Source organism: Nerophis ophidion, linkage group LG02 (assembly GCF_033978795.1).
Source record: "Nerophis ophidion isolate RoL-2023_Sa linkage group LG02, RoL_Noph_v1.0, whole genome shotgun sequence".
In the NCBI taxonomy this organism is placed as follows: Eukaryota; Metazoa; Chordata; class Actinopteri; order Syngnathiformes; family Syngnathidae; genus Nerophis; species Nerophis ophidion.
The window spans coordinates 25,811,103-25,829,159 of NC_084612.1; the positions used below are offsets into that span (position 1 = coordinate 25,811,103).

At 38.1% G+C, this 18,057-nt stretch overlaps 1 protein-coding gene across 1 annotated transcript in view; it reads left to right on the plus strand.

The window, feature by feature from the left end:
• The window catches only part of LOC133538691 (CUB and sushi domain-containing protein 1-like), a 1,135,806-nt gene that overhangs the window by 656,201 nt on the left and 461,548 nt on the right, over positions 1-18,057 (plus strand). Inside the window, exon 6 of the mRNA XM_061880405.1 lies at positions 11,882-11,994. Within this exon, the coding sequence (XP_061736389.1) occupies positions 11,882-11,994 (113 nt within the window). The remainder of the gene's footprint in view (positions 1-11,881; positions 11,995-18,057) is intronic.

Below are 18,057 nucleotides of genomic sequence, written 5' to 3' on the forward strand. Positions count from 1 at the left end.
AGTGATTTTTGGTCTAGAACATATTTAGCTTTATTCATTATTGACGTGTTTCTTGCAACTTTATGTTGTATATTTTTTACATGAAATTTCCAGTTCAATTTATCATCAATCATTATACCTAGAAATTTGGTATCATTTACTCTTTCAATTTCTATCCCGTCTATTTGTATTTGTGTTTGACTTTCTCTTCTACTGTTACCAAATAGCAGAGGTGTGGACTCGAGTCACATGACTTGGACTCGAGTCATGAATTTGATGACTTTAGACTCGACTTGACAAAATGTGAAAAGACTTGCGACTCGACTTAGACTTTAACATCTATGACTTGTGACTTGACTTGGACTTGAGCCTTTTGACTTGACATGACTTGCTACTTTCCCCCAAACCCAACGATTAAAAAGTTATTCAGGAGCGCTCCGTATCTTCCATCGTGTACAAGGTGTGTGACTGTGTGCGCGCTACCTGTCAGAACAACAGCCAATCAAATTACATTCACGTTATTTTCGTCACACAGCATTCATCCAATCAAATTGCAGAAAAACCAACGAAGAAGAGCTCTTAAACAAAAGCGCCAGTGAGGAAAAATGATGCCAAAAATAGTTTTGTTCGGGTATTAAAACAACGATTTGGTCAACAAATAACGAATTGCCGTATGCAAAACATGTGGTTGGAAGATTACAGACGGAGACGCAACAACTTCCAACTTCGTTCGACATTTGAAGTTGCACAATGAAGGGTAAGTTTTGAATGTAAGCTGACGTTTGTTGGCTGAGTAACGTAACTTTTATTGGCTGTGTAGTTAAATCGTGAGGCTGTAAACTCACTGCTAACGTTAGAACCATAGACATCTTATAAGTACACGCAGCATCGACCACTACTGGCGCTGAGGAGACGAGACGCTTGGCCGCCATCTTGGAGTGGTGATCAACTCCACTCAGTGCAATTCATTTGTCAGGAGCAATGAACCGTCAGTGCATTTTATCTCACTGAATACCACTGATTTTCATGCACTTTTTTTGTCATACGTGTAACTACGATAAAGGACACATGTTTTGGCGTGTTCATAGTTTGCTTAACAGTAATAGAATATTCTTATATGCTATAAGTGACCAGACGTCCAAGATAAAAACTGGGAATAATAATCCCAGAGAAGGGGGAAAAAAACGGTCAGCTATTTTTAAGTTCAAGAAACAATATGATTAAGTTATATATACATGTGTGTATCCTACATAAACAATGTATGAATATATTAGATATCTATACATCTTACGGACCAATAGACTTCATCTCTGTTGCTGCAACAGCTGAGAGTTTATTCTGTCTTGACACTTTGTATTGATATTTTCTATTACATTCTTCCCCTAAACAATCATGATTACAGTGATTGTTTTATATGTATTTTTCACGTATTTTGCTTTGGATAAAAGTGTCTGCCAAATACTTAAACATATATAAAAGCCTGAAAGTCTTTATGTCAGCTAAAGCCACCAATCTGTTTCACTGGATTCAGAATAAAACCAAAGTCTGTTTTACCCAACAATGTTAGTATTTGAATATTGTTACTTGAAGACTTATTCCTGGTTACAATTATACTGTTAAGGGAGTATTGTCTTATGTTTTGCCTAAAATGATGAATGCATCATAATCAGTGGTGCCTGGTGAATTTTGTTTTAGGTGTGGCTGAAAGTTTGTAAACCAAATACCAGTAGAGGGGTCATCCTCCTCCAGAAGATTTCTTTGTGATTTTCACATACAAATATTGAAGATCTTTGCTCCTTCACAACTCTGTGATAATATTATTTTCACGAAATACTACCAATAAAATGTTAATGTTAAATCTTACTTGTGAAAAGTAATCACCCGATTCCTATTTTCAACAGTCCGCTCATTTGAGCAGTCAAACGCTGAACTGCAGCTCGGCATCTTTGTTTTCTACCTCTCAACTGTCAGTTTGGGCTGCTCGCCAGCTCCTCATCACCACTTCAAGATGGCGGCCAAATTGCTCGCGTCACAGCAGCCAATGCTGGGTCTACTTATAATATGTCTATGGTTATAAGTCATTGCAAACACTACAAACTGTTGCGTCCACTGCAGCTCGCTACCTTATTCATACTTTTTGTCAAGTGATTTTTTTTAAGCAGTGCTGCATGAGGTACCTACACATAATGTTACGTTTGTGAATGTATCACACACAGTATCGTAACGTTAGACGGCAGTCAGCAGCACCACGTATTTTAGCCACCTACAAAAAGACAAACATAGTCAAATAAAGGTCAGTTAAAATGTATACTGTATTAAGAATATGTGTACAAATTCCATAGGGCCCTGACATCTAAAAAGTACAACTCTGTTCATTGTTATGTTCATGTATTTATGGTTTTCATGTGTACACACACTTTAAAACACATACAGTATGAGATGAGATCAATGGGATAAGGTAAAAACAGGATGGAAACTGCTGTGGAACTAGTTCCAATGCAATATGCCATCGAAATACAATGATAACACTTTTGTGCAAATAATTACAGTTGCACTTGTTTTTTCAAATGTGTTTATTCTCTAAAGGAATGAGTTACATTTTTAAAATAACTGGTTAATAGTGCTATTATGAAGTGCAATGTCAGCAATATTTTGTTTTGTAATAAATACATACGGCGTTTTAAAAGCATACACAATCTGTGTAAATATATTAGTCTGTGGTTAAAAGGACTTGAAATGACTCGAAACTCAAAATGCAGGACTTGGGACTTGACTTGAAACTTTTCAGTTTGGACTTGGACTTGACTTGAGACTTGCCTGTCTTGACTCGGGACTTGACTCGAGACTTGAGGGCAAAGACTTGAGACTTGTGACTTGCAAAACAATGACTTGGTCCCACCTCTGCCAAATAGCATTATTTTAGTTTTACTGAGATTCAATGATAGTCTGTTTTTGTCAAACCATGTTTTTAATTTGTTAATTTCTTCTTTTATTATTTGTATTATCTTCTGTGTGTTCTCTCCTGAACAAAACACCGTTGTATCATCCGCAAATAAAACTAACTTTAAATCTCTAGTAACTTTACAAATGTCATTTATACAGAGATTGAATAGTTTAGGTCCTACTATTTATCCCTGAGGTACACCACAGGATATATTTAGCGTTGTAGAAGTGTTTTCGCTTAGTTTCACGTATTATTTCCTGTTCGTTAGATAACTTCTTATCCAGTTTAAAACTAACCCTCCGGAGCCATATTGTTCTAGTTTTTTGATAAAAAATATTGTGATTAATTGTGTCAAATGCTTTAGTTAGATCCATAAACACTGCTGCCGCACATTTTTTTACCATCTATTGCATTGGTAATGTCTTCTGTAATTTCAATTAAAGCCATTGAAGTTGAAACATTAGCTTTGTATCGAGATTGGTTCTCTACAAGTATTCTATGTTTATTTATGAAACTCTCTAATCTGTTATTGAACAGTTTTTCAATGATTTTAGAAAAATGTGGAAGTAAAGAAGCAGGTCTATAATTTGTAAATAGATGTTTGTCTCCAGTCTTATAAATTGGTGCAACTTTAGCTATTTTAATTTTGTTTGGAAATGTACCTGTTTGAAATGATAGGTTACTAATATACATTAATGGTCCTGAGATCTCTTCAATAACCTTTTTTATCGTTTCCATATCAATTCCGTTACAACCAGTTGAAGTCTTAGATTTACATTTTTTCCCGATTGTTACTATTTCCTCCTGTGTCACATTACTGAGGAACATGGAGTTGGGATTTCGCTCTATGGTATCATTATAGTCCTCAATTGAAACTGGATCTGGAATCCTTTCTTCCAATTTTGGTCCAATATTTACAAAGTAAGTGTTAAAGCTTTCGACTACTTCCTTTATGTTGTCATTATGTTTATTTCCGTCTAAAAAGTATTGGGGGTAATATTTCTTAGTGCCATTTTTAATAATGCTATTAGATTTCAGTTTTTGCAGCGTAACAATGCAGCGGATGGGAGCAACCCATCCTGCCTTCAAATCCCTCCAAAATTGTATCCAAAAACCGCCAACAACTTAATTTATGTTCATAACCTGTATAAAAACCAAGCTGTAGCGACATTGTTATTATATAAGAACAAACACTGAGGTACTGTTTTTCGACGGCATGCTCTGGCATTAGCAAGAGGAAAGAAGAAGAGCTAGCTTTTAATGCACAACACAATGCAATAGGACAGATATACCTGCTCAGTGGCCTTGTGGTTAGAGAGGTAGGTTGTGAGTTCAAACCCCTGCCGAGTCATACCAAAGACTATACAAATGGGACCCGTTACCTCCCTGTCTGGCACGCAGCATCAAGGGTTGGAAGTGGGTGTTAAATCACCAACAATGATTCCCGGGCACAGCCACCCCTGCTGCTCACTGCTCGCCTCACATCCCAGGGGGTGAACATAGGGGATGGGTCAAATGCAGAGAACACATTTCACCACACCTAGTGAGTGTGTGACCATCATTGGTACTTTATCTTTAACTTTAGTGACTAAAAAAACATGAACAATTATATTATAGTGTAAAGTATTTAGCCCACATTTAATGTTTTGTTTGTACGCAGCTAACTTGACAGTATAAATTGTTTTACTAACAAGCATTATGTGCTGCAAGTATCATTAACAATATTATAGTGACTTACTCCTGTCAGTGGACATTGGTCTGTTTAGAGAAGCTGGCCAGGGAGGTGTTTTTTTTTCCAGTTGATTTTGATTACATTAGGTAAAACAAAGTTTATTACCACTGCAGGGTTTGTTTGTGCCAAGTTTTATTTTTATTTTTATTGTGATGCAGTTTCTTTGAGCGGTGTCTTCCTCACCAGATACAAAAAGCTTCTGTCTATATAACATTTTGTACCTCTCAGTGCAACAGAAGCAAATCTATCGCCATACTGTAGCTTAGCAAACTTCACATTTTTGCTACCAGGTCATGACGATCCTAAGTCTCTTGGCTGCCGTCTCTCCAATGTTTTGTCGTTTCTTTGTGTTCGCTCAGCTTCTATATCCAGTAGTTTGTCCTCAGTATATTCAGCTTAAAAAAAGTTAAGGTTGTGAATTCTCACTTGTCCAAAACATGAGCAAATGCCCAAATTAGCCGTATCTTAAAGGCCCAGAAGTAGGAAAGCGATCGCTATGTGCACTGAAATAAATGTGCCAAGAATATAACTTCTGCTAATGCTTAACTTAGCCAATATATAGTAAATATTGTACATATTAAGTGTCAATTACTACATTATATAGATATACTTACATGTATATTCAATGGGTTTGGAAGATGTTTTAGAGGACTTTGAAGGTAACACAGGGGACCCAAATTAGCCGTATGTTAAGAGGGTTTTTTATCTTTAGAATGCAAAAAAAATATGTACATTTGTGATTTCGTCTCTCATGATTGTAAATGATAGGCAACGCGCCAAAGAAAATTCAGTTCCACTTTAATAACATCATAGCCAAATTATGTTTTCCTTTGAGTAGCTCCTATAAACACACTTCCAAACAGGCTTTCAAAAAAAAAATTGTATAAATCGTAGTTTGGGCTTTTACCCAGCACAGGTAATTTGATGCATAGTGCTCATGTAGAATTCATCACGTGACCTCCATCACGTTTTGTTTTTCACTACACCACACCGACATAAATAAACTCACAGAGGACCCCTGCAGAGCGCAAGCTGGTTGTTTTCAAATCTCACTATAAAATTTGAAGGAATGTTCTGGAGTACAACATAGCGAGCTATGATGATGCATCTCAGCAGGTGCACAACTACAACTGATTTACACATCAGACACTTTTGACTGTGTCACGTGCACCACCTTCCTGCTTCCGTGGAGTAGTAGTTTCATGAAATTGTGTCGCGGATGGCTGTTTTTAAATAGCAAATGCGCCACACTTTGGATGCTTTAGTTTCATCAACACAGTGCATCACATCAAAATATCTATTTTTATACAGATGCAGATAGAACACTACAAAGGTTTTCTTTTTCTACAACAGGGTTATAACAGTTAAAGCCCCAAAAAGACTGTGAAATATATTTGTGTTATGTAAATTATATAGTCTTCCAACATTATTATTTTTTTTATTTATTTTCACAGTCAGTCAAAATTAAGTATTTCATAAATATAAATGCAGTCCATATTAAACACAATGAAACATATTTGAGTGTGATCAGTTTATTTTTGCTCCATTCTTTCTTGATGAATTACAGTAAAAGGAAGGGGTTACAATGCCTGTGATTAATATGGATATGTCCTGTGCACAAAAACTCGGTATTTTTCTATACATTTGTAGTATTGAAACAGATATATGGACCTACATTAATTTTTTCACGGTATATTTACAGGTACTAATCACCATGGCAGATTAAATTAGGACTATGGTAAATCAGAAAGAATAATTAAGTTAAATTGCAGACATTAAACATGTTCAGAATGTTCTGATTCTATCTGATCGACCTACTGTTGGACAGGTCCTGATAGGAAGATGTCTACTGAGGACCTTTTTTTGGGCAGACGTCTCCATTTTTTTTCTTCCGAAAAGCTACTTTTACAAAATGAAAATGGTACTTTTGTATGCAACAATTTATTTTTGGGTGTGTTTCAACCCAAACAAACTGAAGCAAACTTGTTTTGCCAGAATATCAACATAGCATTCACAACTTACATTTTCCATTTAAATGCCCTAATAAAAATCGTGTACACCTGTATTTTGTATTTTATTATGTTTCAGACTTTCTTACAAGCTACTTGGAGAGGGGTGGCAACCCAGGGATGAGTTGGAAACCCCTGATCTAGAGGTTGTAAGCCAAGTAGAACATCACCTTACTGTGAACATTTATGATATGACCTTGACAATTAGGCCCCTTGTCAAAATGTCTAGTTAAGTCTTTTAGAAAAGCTTGCACAAAGCTTCTAACAAACCACTGAGGAGACAACACATTGCGGGAGTCGTGTACTAGATTCCTCCTGCCTTCAGGCATACACAGTGGCAGCGCTGTGCTTCGGTCTCAGTATTGCATACTTTCTATTTCACATTTTCTTGAGCTGTCTCTTTCAGTACTGTTGTTTTGGCGCCCCGATAACCTCCTCAACTATGCATCTCTTGCGATAAGCACTCAATAAAGTTCCCTTAATATTTTCAAACAACCTCTTCTACTTTATTTCTGACCCGTTCCTTATCTGTGTTTTTCTTCTCCTATCTACCCATGGTATTATTAAAGGGCACTTATAGTGACACTTATAGGGAAGGGAGTTTGAACACTAAATTTCAGGCAGCATGCAGTCTACACATCAATTCCTTTTTTTGACTTGTTTTACTATCATTTTTTTGTCTTCTCTACTACAAGTGCATGAGTTTCTTTTGGTAAGGAACTGTTACAGGAGCTGAAACTGATGTAAGACTTACCAACAGCAACCAATACAGTCTCAGTGCTGATGCTTCAGAAGAATGGGAACTTTTATTATTCAGGACTATTTTTATCATTGTCTCTACTTTGCTATTCCTATTATTTTCCAACTCTGAAAGTGTGCCAATTCAGCAGCAAAGGACTAATACTTTTGACTGACATCGTATTAATTCAACACAATTTTTTGAATTCTTATTATAAGTATTTTTTTCAGTGATGTTAAACCTCAGTATGTCATAATGATATGTTCATAAATTCATATTATAGTAATGGATTTATTGTATTATTAATCAAACTGAGCATTAAAATCATCTTTGTAAAGGCAACACATTCTCTCTTGCTGGTTATGGATATTGGAACCGATTAGATTCTAGTATACTAATGACCTGGGGCCTTTGCACAAACACCTGAGGTATGCCCTTTTTCACGGCAAGTTTCAGATGTTTGGTGTCTCACAATAACTTAATGTTTCATGTACGCACATTTCTACAGGCTGTGGATACTTAACTGACACACGGAGGTGGTTTACCCACATTTGATTTTAACAATGTAAAAAATACAGACATGCTTTTCATTTTTGCATATTAATATTCATGAGTGTCAGGGATTTGACAGTGGAAGGACACAAAGGCAGAGTTGGCAGACAAGATACATGTGAGTTTTTTACCAGGCAAGGTTCAGTACAGAAAGGACAGTCCAACACAGCAAAGGTGTCCAAAAGGTTGTAGGCAGAAAACAGGATCTAAATACAGGCAGTGGTCCATAACGAGACTTATCAGGAACACGAATGCTGTGATGTGACATGAAGTACAGTATGAATGAACTGGCACAAAGCAGAACGGCCGCTAAGGGATATACTGTATATGGGGCTTGTGATGACTGAAAATTGGGAACACATAGGAAGACATAGCCAGACAATGATTAGGAACACCAGGGCTGAGACCGACAATACCATGAATTGCTTAACGTGGACCCCGACTTAAACAAGATGAAAAACGTATTCGGGTGTTACCATTTAGTGGTCAATTGTACCGAATATGTACTGAACTGTGCAATCTACTAATAAAAGTATCAATCAATCAATAAAAAAAAAACTAACAGAGGGTGGTCACCGAGGAGGGCGGAGTCACCATGTCTGAAAAACGACCGACATTACAGAACCTTCCGTCAACGGCCAGCTGCTGACGGCCCAGAAACTTCAGGATCAGCATCATGAAAGCTGGATATGAGGCTGGGGTCCATGATAAACAGAGAGGAGATCCACTGGCCTTCCTCAATGCCACATCCCTCCTAGTCCACCAGGTACTGGAGACCACGACCATGGCATTGAATGGCAAACAGTTTCTTGCTGGCTTAACCTGGGCCACCATCCACGAGCCTGGCAGGAGGAGGGGGGAAGATGGGACGGACCAATGGGCTGAACTTAGCAGTGTTGAATTGACATGAATGAAAACATGGAGGAACTCGCATGGCCCTCGACAGCTTATGAGGGATTGAGACAGAGTGTTTCAATTTTGATATAGAAAAGGGTCCAACGAACCTGGGAGAAAGCTTCTTGGACTCTACATGAAGAAGAACATTTTTGGAGGATAGCCAGGCCGGCCACTAGCATAGGCTTGGGCAGGTGCTCTCTTGCGGTCAGCAGCGACATTGTAGCACTGTGACTGCCGCAGAAGGCTATTGCGAGTCAACATACAGAGTTGCACCAAGACCAACACAGAGTGAACTGTGGAATATGTGACAGGCAACGAGAACAAACAATCAGAATTAGAAGTACTTTATTAATTCCCGAGGGGAAATTAAGATTCTCAGCACAGTCCCATTCAAGAGCAAAGAAACATTACATGGAGACAGAACAGGATCGGGTCTGCCAACTTCCCGCGCCCCTTACTAAGAGAGGGTTGATGACCAAAAACAACATGATGAGGGGACAGATCAGTGTGTTAACAAGGAACGCTGTTATGGGCTAACTTCATCCATATAAGTTGCTCAACCCGTGCTGAGGGATTCTGAGATACTAGGCACCGTAGTTGTGTCTCCAGTACTTGGTGCAGCCTTTACGCTTGACCGTTGGACTGGGGTAGGAACCCGGAACTGTGGCTGACCGTTGACCCCAGCAAAGCACAGAACTCATTCTTAACAAACGACTATGGTTGGACCCAACATCCTAATGGAAACCATAAGTACAGAATGTATGATTAAGTAATGTCTCGGCTGTTTCCTTGGCTGAGGGAATTTTGACAAATGCAATACAACTTGTCATTTTCAAAAATCTATTTACCACTGTTAGAACTACAATCTTCCCTTCAGAGGGTTGTAAACCTGAGACAGAGTCCACGGAAATGTGGGATCATGACCAGTGGGGAAATCACGTGGGATTCAACTCCCCTATTGGTTTCTGAGAAGATTACTTGTTAGCAGTGCATACAGGACACGCAGAGACATACTCAGTGACATCATTAACAAAAATGTTGTTGCACCACAAACAAAGGATTTTTTTACCCCAGGATGACTAGTAGTCCTTTTATTGTGGGCCCAAAGGATTACCAGGCCTCTAATAGCATAATTTAATGATAGTTCGTATGGCAACTAAGAGGCCATTAGGCATGTTGTTCTATCTCCTGACCATGTCTTCAATCTTATAATGCAAGGCAGAGACAAAACATGAGTTGGGTAATTTAGTCATGGCTTCTTGAACCTCCTTTTCAGAGTCAAAAATAAGACACAAAAAGTCAGGCTTGGTGTTTTTTGAGCAAGGGCGGTATGACAAGGTGAAATTAAAACAACTAAAAAATAGTGACCGCTTTTCCTGTCTGGAATTCAGCCGTTTGGCAGACTTAAGGTATTCTAAGTTATTGTGGTCAGTCCATACCTGAAAAGGCAAGGCCGCTCCTTCTAACTAATGTCTCCACTCCTCTTTCTCTTACTTTGACTGCAAGCAGTTCCGGTCATCTCGGTCATAATTGTGCTCGGTTGGCTACAATTATTTTTGACATATATTCCCAAGGATGCAACTTACCATCCTTGACACTGAGTTGAGAGAGCAATGCACATACTCTAACATCTGTGGAACCTACCGCGACCAAAAACTGCTCACTGGAGTCAGCAATAGTGAGCACTGTGTCAGAGTTAGTTTGTGACAAAGCCCAAGATGCAGAGATGGAGGCAGGCATTGGATAGGATAACATGATTTAATAAAGATACAAAAACAAGAACAAACCAAAGGGGTACAACAAAAAGCGCGCACGAGGCGGATAACCAACTAAGAGAGCTAGCATGGGAGCTAGAAAACAAAAGGAACATAGCATGGAAGCCAGCAAAAACAAAAAGGGCCTACCGTGGAAACTAGCAGGTAGCGAGCAGGAAAACAGAAATCGTACTTGTAATATGAAAACAAACTGGAAGCAGGGAACAAAAACAGTAAGCTACAAACATCTAACGAATTTAGCTTACCGCTACGCTGCAAAGACACGACACGGTACGACACGACAGGAACGACAATACAGAAGCGACAATACATGACAATAATCCAGCCCTGACTGGAGGACAAAAGCAGGTAAAAATAGGAGCGGGCTGATTGACACCAGGTGCTAATCAGCCGCAGCTGAGGGGAAACAGCGCTTAGGGAGGAAGACAGGAAACCAACAAAATAAGAGCACTGACAGGAAATACTACACACACAGGAAAAAACTAGAACACAAACAAACGGTCAGGGGCCAGCCTGACACACTGGAGCAGTGGTGAACTTCTCCTTAAGTTTAACAAAGGCTGCATTGCACTGAGGAGTCCACAAATAAAAAACTTGAGGGCGGAAGTGAGATGGTGAAGAGGTGAGGCCGTGGAACTAAAAATGTTGACACATTTTCTATAAAAATAGGCAAAACTAACAAACTTTTAAACTTCTTTGCTTGACTTGGGCATGGCCCACTTAGGCTGCATGTGTCAAGAAAAAGGATGTGCAAAGTAGTTGAAATGTCATTTAGCTTAAACATAAACACTTGAACGGCATCTCAAATCATATCTTTTAGCATCACTACAATGTTTAACCAAATCCTATAAGGTTGGGCCCTAAGCATCTAGTGTCAATGGGAAAGTGGGACTTACATTCCGTTTTTTTCCGGAACCGTACCAATTTAAAAATGTTGACTCCTAATTCCAATGCTCAGTCCATTGACCAGAAGAATTAAAGTGAAAATAACCTCCATAACATTAATATTTAAGTTCAAAGGATTTGTATTTATATACTGTTTGAAAAAAGTCCTGTGAGTCTAATACATTTTTGATCCTGCCTTTTAAAAGAATCGGAATCAAGAACCATTGGTAGCCATAATCAAAACAAGGAACCAGAATCGTAACCCAAATCGGAACCGGAATATGTACCGGAACCGTCCAATTTCGAATGATATCCCGCCCTAATCTTAAATTCACTACTACATTTTCTCGTGTGTTTTTTCATTTTCAGGTTAACTGGTACAACCCTGCCCTCCCCAGTTATATCGAGTAAAAACTGGCTACGGATACACTTCACCTCAGACAGCAATCACAGAAGAAAAGGATTCAGTGCCCAGTACCAAGGTATGTTAAACACTCTACAATTGCACTAGTCCTGCTGTACAGTATCTTTAGTATATAAGACGACATGATCAACAATCCAAAAGGGTGCATCCCTGTTTACGCATTTTATCTGTACCGGTAAGTTCAACTGTATCAACCAGAAAAAAATGCCTTTTCCTTCAACGTTATCACACATAAACAGTCACTAAAAACTAATAGAGCCATGACTATACTTAGAAAACACATTATTACACACTATTAAGGAGACAAGGAAAATGTAGATATACAACATTTGGCTGGATTTGTATGATATTTTACTTGATATTGGACAGGAACCCCCAGACTATTATCAACACATTTGTTGAGACTGGTAATCAGTAGAAAAGGGGTGAAGGCAAGGGACATGTACGATTTATATTTTTCATCTCCCTGGCAGTTTAAAGTGAAGGTGTGTAGGGGCTAAAGTTAAATCCAATGTATCCCCATAGCTTAAATCCCCTATAGCAGGGGTCGGCAACCCGAGGCTCCGGAGCCGCATGCGGCTCTTTGGCCACTCTGATGTGGCCCATCTGCATAATCGCCGACACCCCCGATTATTTCGGGGGGTTTCCGAATTTGGGAAGGTTGACAAGTGAAATGCTGTCAAGCGGAACTCATATAAAAGTCGCGGGCCGCACTAACATTAAATTTGCTCATCAAGGTGCGGGCCACGTGTCTAAGACCCCTGGTTTACACATAGCACAAAGCAAAAAAAACTAAAGTCATTATGCTGTGTTATTTCATTTTAAATTTCAAAAGAGTTTTGTGGCTCCCATTGTCTTCTTTATTTTGTGAAACGGGTCAAAATGGCTCTTTGAGTGGTAAAGGTTGCCGACCCCTGCCCTATAGAAACTGCAATAATGGATATTAGCATTTGTCAAGTTGTTTAATGACTTACAGCAGGAGTAGGCATTTTGTTAATGCCCATATCTGCTGTGCAGATTTACTTTACAAAAGACAAGTGTGGAATACTTCTCTAGTTGCCTTGTTTCTAGAAACAAGAAGACAGATGGGTAAATTGTATGTATGTATGTATATATATATATATATATATATATATATATATATATATATATATATATATATATATATATATATATATATATATATATATATATATATATATATATATATATATATATATATGTGTGTGATGTGCTGTCACAAAAAAACAACCTCCCACGGACAGTTCTATTCGTGTCAAACGCAGCAGCGTTGGTTTATTAAGTCACTTTCTGAATGCAAGTTAAATTAAAGTTTTCCCGATTGGAGCTTCCATTTAAACAAAACAAATTATTGCATTTTTCAAGACTTGATCAGGTCCCCTAAATTGCCTGGAACACAGAGTAGAGAAATCTCTGATCAGCACAAAGTTTAAATGAATCACAGCATTCCATGAATTAAAACATATTACAGCTTTAGCAGGCTAATCTATAAACTATCATTCAGTGGAGCAATACACTCACCGCCCGATGGGAGCAGACCTTTCCCAGCAGGGAGCCAGCCACACAATGAATCATACACTGAGGTGCTATTCAAGCAAACAGTGATTGCCAACCTGACACAGCTGTCTTGGGGCAGGTGGCCACACATCAACCAGATTAAGAATTGAGTTAGGGATGTACCCGCCTTCAATGACCACACCCAGAGGTCGGCGTAGTTTGACCTTTTGGTGCATGCTACTTTAATGAAACTAAAAACCATGAAATTCTAAGTTAATTATTATTTGCAAAAAAAAAAAAATAAGTTTATGAGTTTGAACATCAAATATATTGTCTTGGTAGTACATTCAAATGAATATGGGTTGAAAAGGATTTGCAAATCATTGTATTCAGTTTATATTTACATCCAACACAATTTCGCAACTCATATGGAAACGGGGTTTGTATCTTTAGGATTAAGAGAGAAGGAATTGCTTTTCATGCCAGGCATTTCTCAGTGGAATACTTGCACTACAGGCTTTTGTGTTATTCTCTGCAAAACACACTTCCTATTTTCCACCACACTTGTTCCGACTGGTCCTTTAATCTTGTCTTTCTTTCATATGTCCTAATTTGCTCTCAATGCTGTTACTGCTACTGCTGTTGTCGTTCGGGTCTGTGTTAGACGTCTTGGAGTGCACAAGCATACTCTAACTGGCCACAAAATTAGAAATCCAAAGCAAGATCTGCACCATAAATTCAGTCGTCACAACAAAAATAATGTTTTAAAGTAATGCTATTTGGTAACAGTAGAAGCAAAAGTCCAAGACAAATACAAATACTGTAGATGCAGTAGACATTAAAAGAGTAACTTAAAAAACATGTTCTGGTGTAATAATAGATTAACAAATTAACAGGAAATCTCATATAAAAATATGCAACATAAAATGACAAGAACTATTTCAGTAATGAATAACGCAAAATATAATCTGAACCAAAAATCACTACATAATCTCTACTGCTCGCTCGTGTTACCATATCTGAGTTATTTCGCAGAAATATGGGGAAATAATTCCAAAAGTACTATTTATTAATCAACCGTGTTACATAAAAAAGCTGTTAAAATAATGCATAATGTTGAATATAGACAACATACAAAACCTTTATATTTATTGAATCAAAATTATTGAAATTCAATGATTTGGTACACTTGCTAACAGCTAAAACTACAACCTGCTAGCTAAAAATGTACATGTCTTTTCAGAAAAAGAAGAAACATATAACCTCAGGGGAAAAATTAATTTAAAACATTTGTGTGCACGTACAACACTAAAGACATTTAGCATATCTGTATGTGTAGATAAATTCTGGAATGGATTAAGCAAAAAAGTTAAACGATGTACAAGTATGATCTAGTTTAAGATCAACTGTTCAAATTAAAGATGCTTACAAGATACAAGGAAGAAAAATCTTAAGAAACACCTTCAACCTTAATTGAAAATTATATATTTTTGATCTTAGTATGTTAATCATAACTGACTTAATTTTCTATTACAAGAACTGCTGTACTAATCATTCCAAAAGAAGACATTAATTGAACATATCTATTAGTAAGTGCTCTGAAATGGGAATGGTGCAGGATTACATTAGCTTTGCTTGTTCCTACTCCGTCTCAGACAGGTTGTAAACAGAAATGACATGAAATTATGTGATGTATCATATTGTAAGTGTGTTCATGTTCGAAATAAACTCAACTCAACTGAATGTTCAGTTGTAATCATGGCCATAACTACCCTTGAGAACACTGAAATCATGTCATCGGTATTTTGTAAAATGCTAAAAAGATGATAATATGTCTGATCTTTGGTGTGCGCTATATAGCGCTTGTACATCAATATGCCGTAGATCATCCATTCACAAATACGATCTTTGGTCATGCACAGCCGGCTCCAACTCCAGCAACGTTGTCAGTAAGTGTTGGCGGTGACGAACCCCAAGATGCAGAGATGGTAGGCTTAGTTTATGAAAACATGATTTAATTTCCAAAAAAATGCAAGAAAAACACAAACCAAGAACCAGCAAGCTGCAAACAGGGTACTGCAAACAGTCCACAGCTTACAGCTACAATAGTCCAGCGCTGACTGGAGGAAGAGGCAGGTATAAATAGTGGCCTGATTGGCAATTGCCACCAGGTGTGCCGGACTGCCAATCAGGGACAGGTGAGGGAACCAAGCGCTCAGGGGGACGTGCAGGAAAAGGAACAGAAATAAGAGCGCTGACAGGAAATAAAAACAAACACAGAGGAAAAACCAAAACATAACTAAACTGTCAGTGACAAACCTGACAAACTTAACGCGGTGAAGTTCACTTTTACCAAAAATAATCCTCCGATCCGAAATGTGCTGTCAACATGAACGGCGTGGCGCAGTGGAAGAGTGGCCATGCGCAACCCGAGGGTCCCTGGTTCAATACCCACCTAGTACCAACCTTGTCACGTCCGTTGTGTCCTGAGCAAGACACTTCACCCTTGCTCCTGATGGGTTCTGGTTGGCGCCTTGCATGGCAGCTCCCTCCATCAGCGTGTGAATGGGTAAATGTGGAAGTAATGTCAAAGCGCTTTGAGTACCTTGAAGGTAGAAAAGCACCATACAAGTACAACCCATTTATTTATCATTTCACATATCATTAACATTAAATTGTACTAATTTAATTTATGTTGATTTCACCTGAAAGAAATTGACATAAAACTCTGTTGGGAAAATACCGTTGTCATGTCAGCCAGGGGCAGCACGGTAGAGAGAGGGGTTAGTGCATCTGCCTCACAATACGAAGGTCCTGAGTAGTCCTGGGTTCAATCACGGGCTTGGGATCTTTCTGTGTGGAGTTTGCATGTTCTCACCGCGACTGAGTGGGTTTCCTCCGGGTACTCCGGCTTCCTCCCACCTCCAAAGACATGCACCTGGGGATAGGTTGATTGGCATCACTAAATTGGCCCTAGTGTGTGAATGTGAGTGTGAATGTTGTCTGTCTATCTGTGTTGGCCCTGCGATGAGGTGGCGACTTGTCCAGGGTGTATCCCGCCTTCCGCCCGATTGTTGTTGGGATAGGCTCCAGCGCCCCCGCAACCCCGAAGGGAGTAAGCGGTAGAAAATGGATGAATAGATGGATGGATATCAGCCAGGTTTTGCTCACAAGCCCTGTATTAAATAAATTTTTTTACTGCAAACATACTGCTAGCCACATCATGCTCTGTCACTGATAAGAATACGATAACACATTTCTCCACTAGACTTCCAGTAGCTGTCATGGTGTGCGTCATTAATACCCGTGGGTCCAATCCCCGCTCATAGTTGAAAATATGTATAGTAAAATTTATCATTCATATTTTAATAATGATAAAATTGTTTAATACGCTAAATTTCAGCATATTAATAACAAAAAGTGGACTGTTACGAAATCAGGCTGATTGTAATAGATCAGCGGTGTCCAAAGTGTGGCCCGCGGGTAATTTTTTAACGCCCCTAAGCACATTCTAAAAATACGACAAAAAAAATACAAAAAAAACCCTGAAAAAGTGGAATAAAAAAGCAAAGAGGTGAATAAATCGTCCTGCCCTCTTAGCAGAAAAACAGCCCCAAAGCATGATGTTTCCGCCCCCATGCTTCACAGTACGTATGGTGTTCTTGGGATGCAACTCAGTATTCTTCTTCCTCCAAACACGTCAAGTTGAGTTTATACCAAAATGGATACATGGATGATACGGCAGAGAATTGGGAGAATGTCATGTGGTCAGATGAAACCAAAATAGAACTTTTTGGTATAAACTCAACTCGTCGTGTTTGGAGAAAGAAGAATACTGAGTTGCATCCCAAGAACACCATCTCTACTGTGAAGCATGGGGATGGAAACATCATGCTTTGGGGCTGTTTTTCTACTAAGGGGGCAGGACGATTGATCCGTGTTAAGGAAAGAATGAATGAGGCCATGTATTGTGAGATTTTGAGCAAAAACCTCCTTCCATCAGTGAGAGCTTTGAATGGTTGACCAAATACTTATTTTCCACCATAATTTACAAATAAATTCTTTAAAATTCCTACAATGTGAAATCCTGGGATTATTTTTCACATTCTGTCTCTCACAGTTGAAGTGTACCTATGATGAAAATTACAGACCTCTGTCATCATTTTAAATGGGAGAACTTGCAAAATCAGTGGCTGACTAAATACTTTTTTGCCCCACTGTATATATATATATATATATATATATATATATATATATATATATATATATGTGTATATATATATGTATATATATATATATATATATATATGTATATATGTATATATGTGTATATATATATATATATATATATATGTATATATATATATATATATATATGTATATATATATATGTATATATGTATATATGTATATATATATATATATATATATATATATATATATATATATATATATATATATATATATATATATATATATATATATATATATATATAAAATAACACATGAAAACAAGAGGGAAACACAAAAGAATGACACAAGAGCACAGAGCTCCTGCCAACAGCAGCCACTACAGTGGCCCCATCTTGGGAAAAAAAAGGAA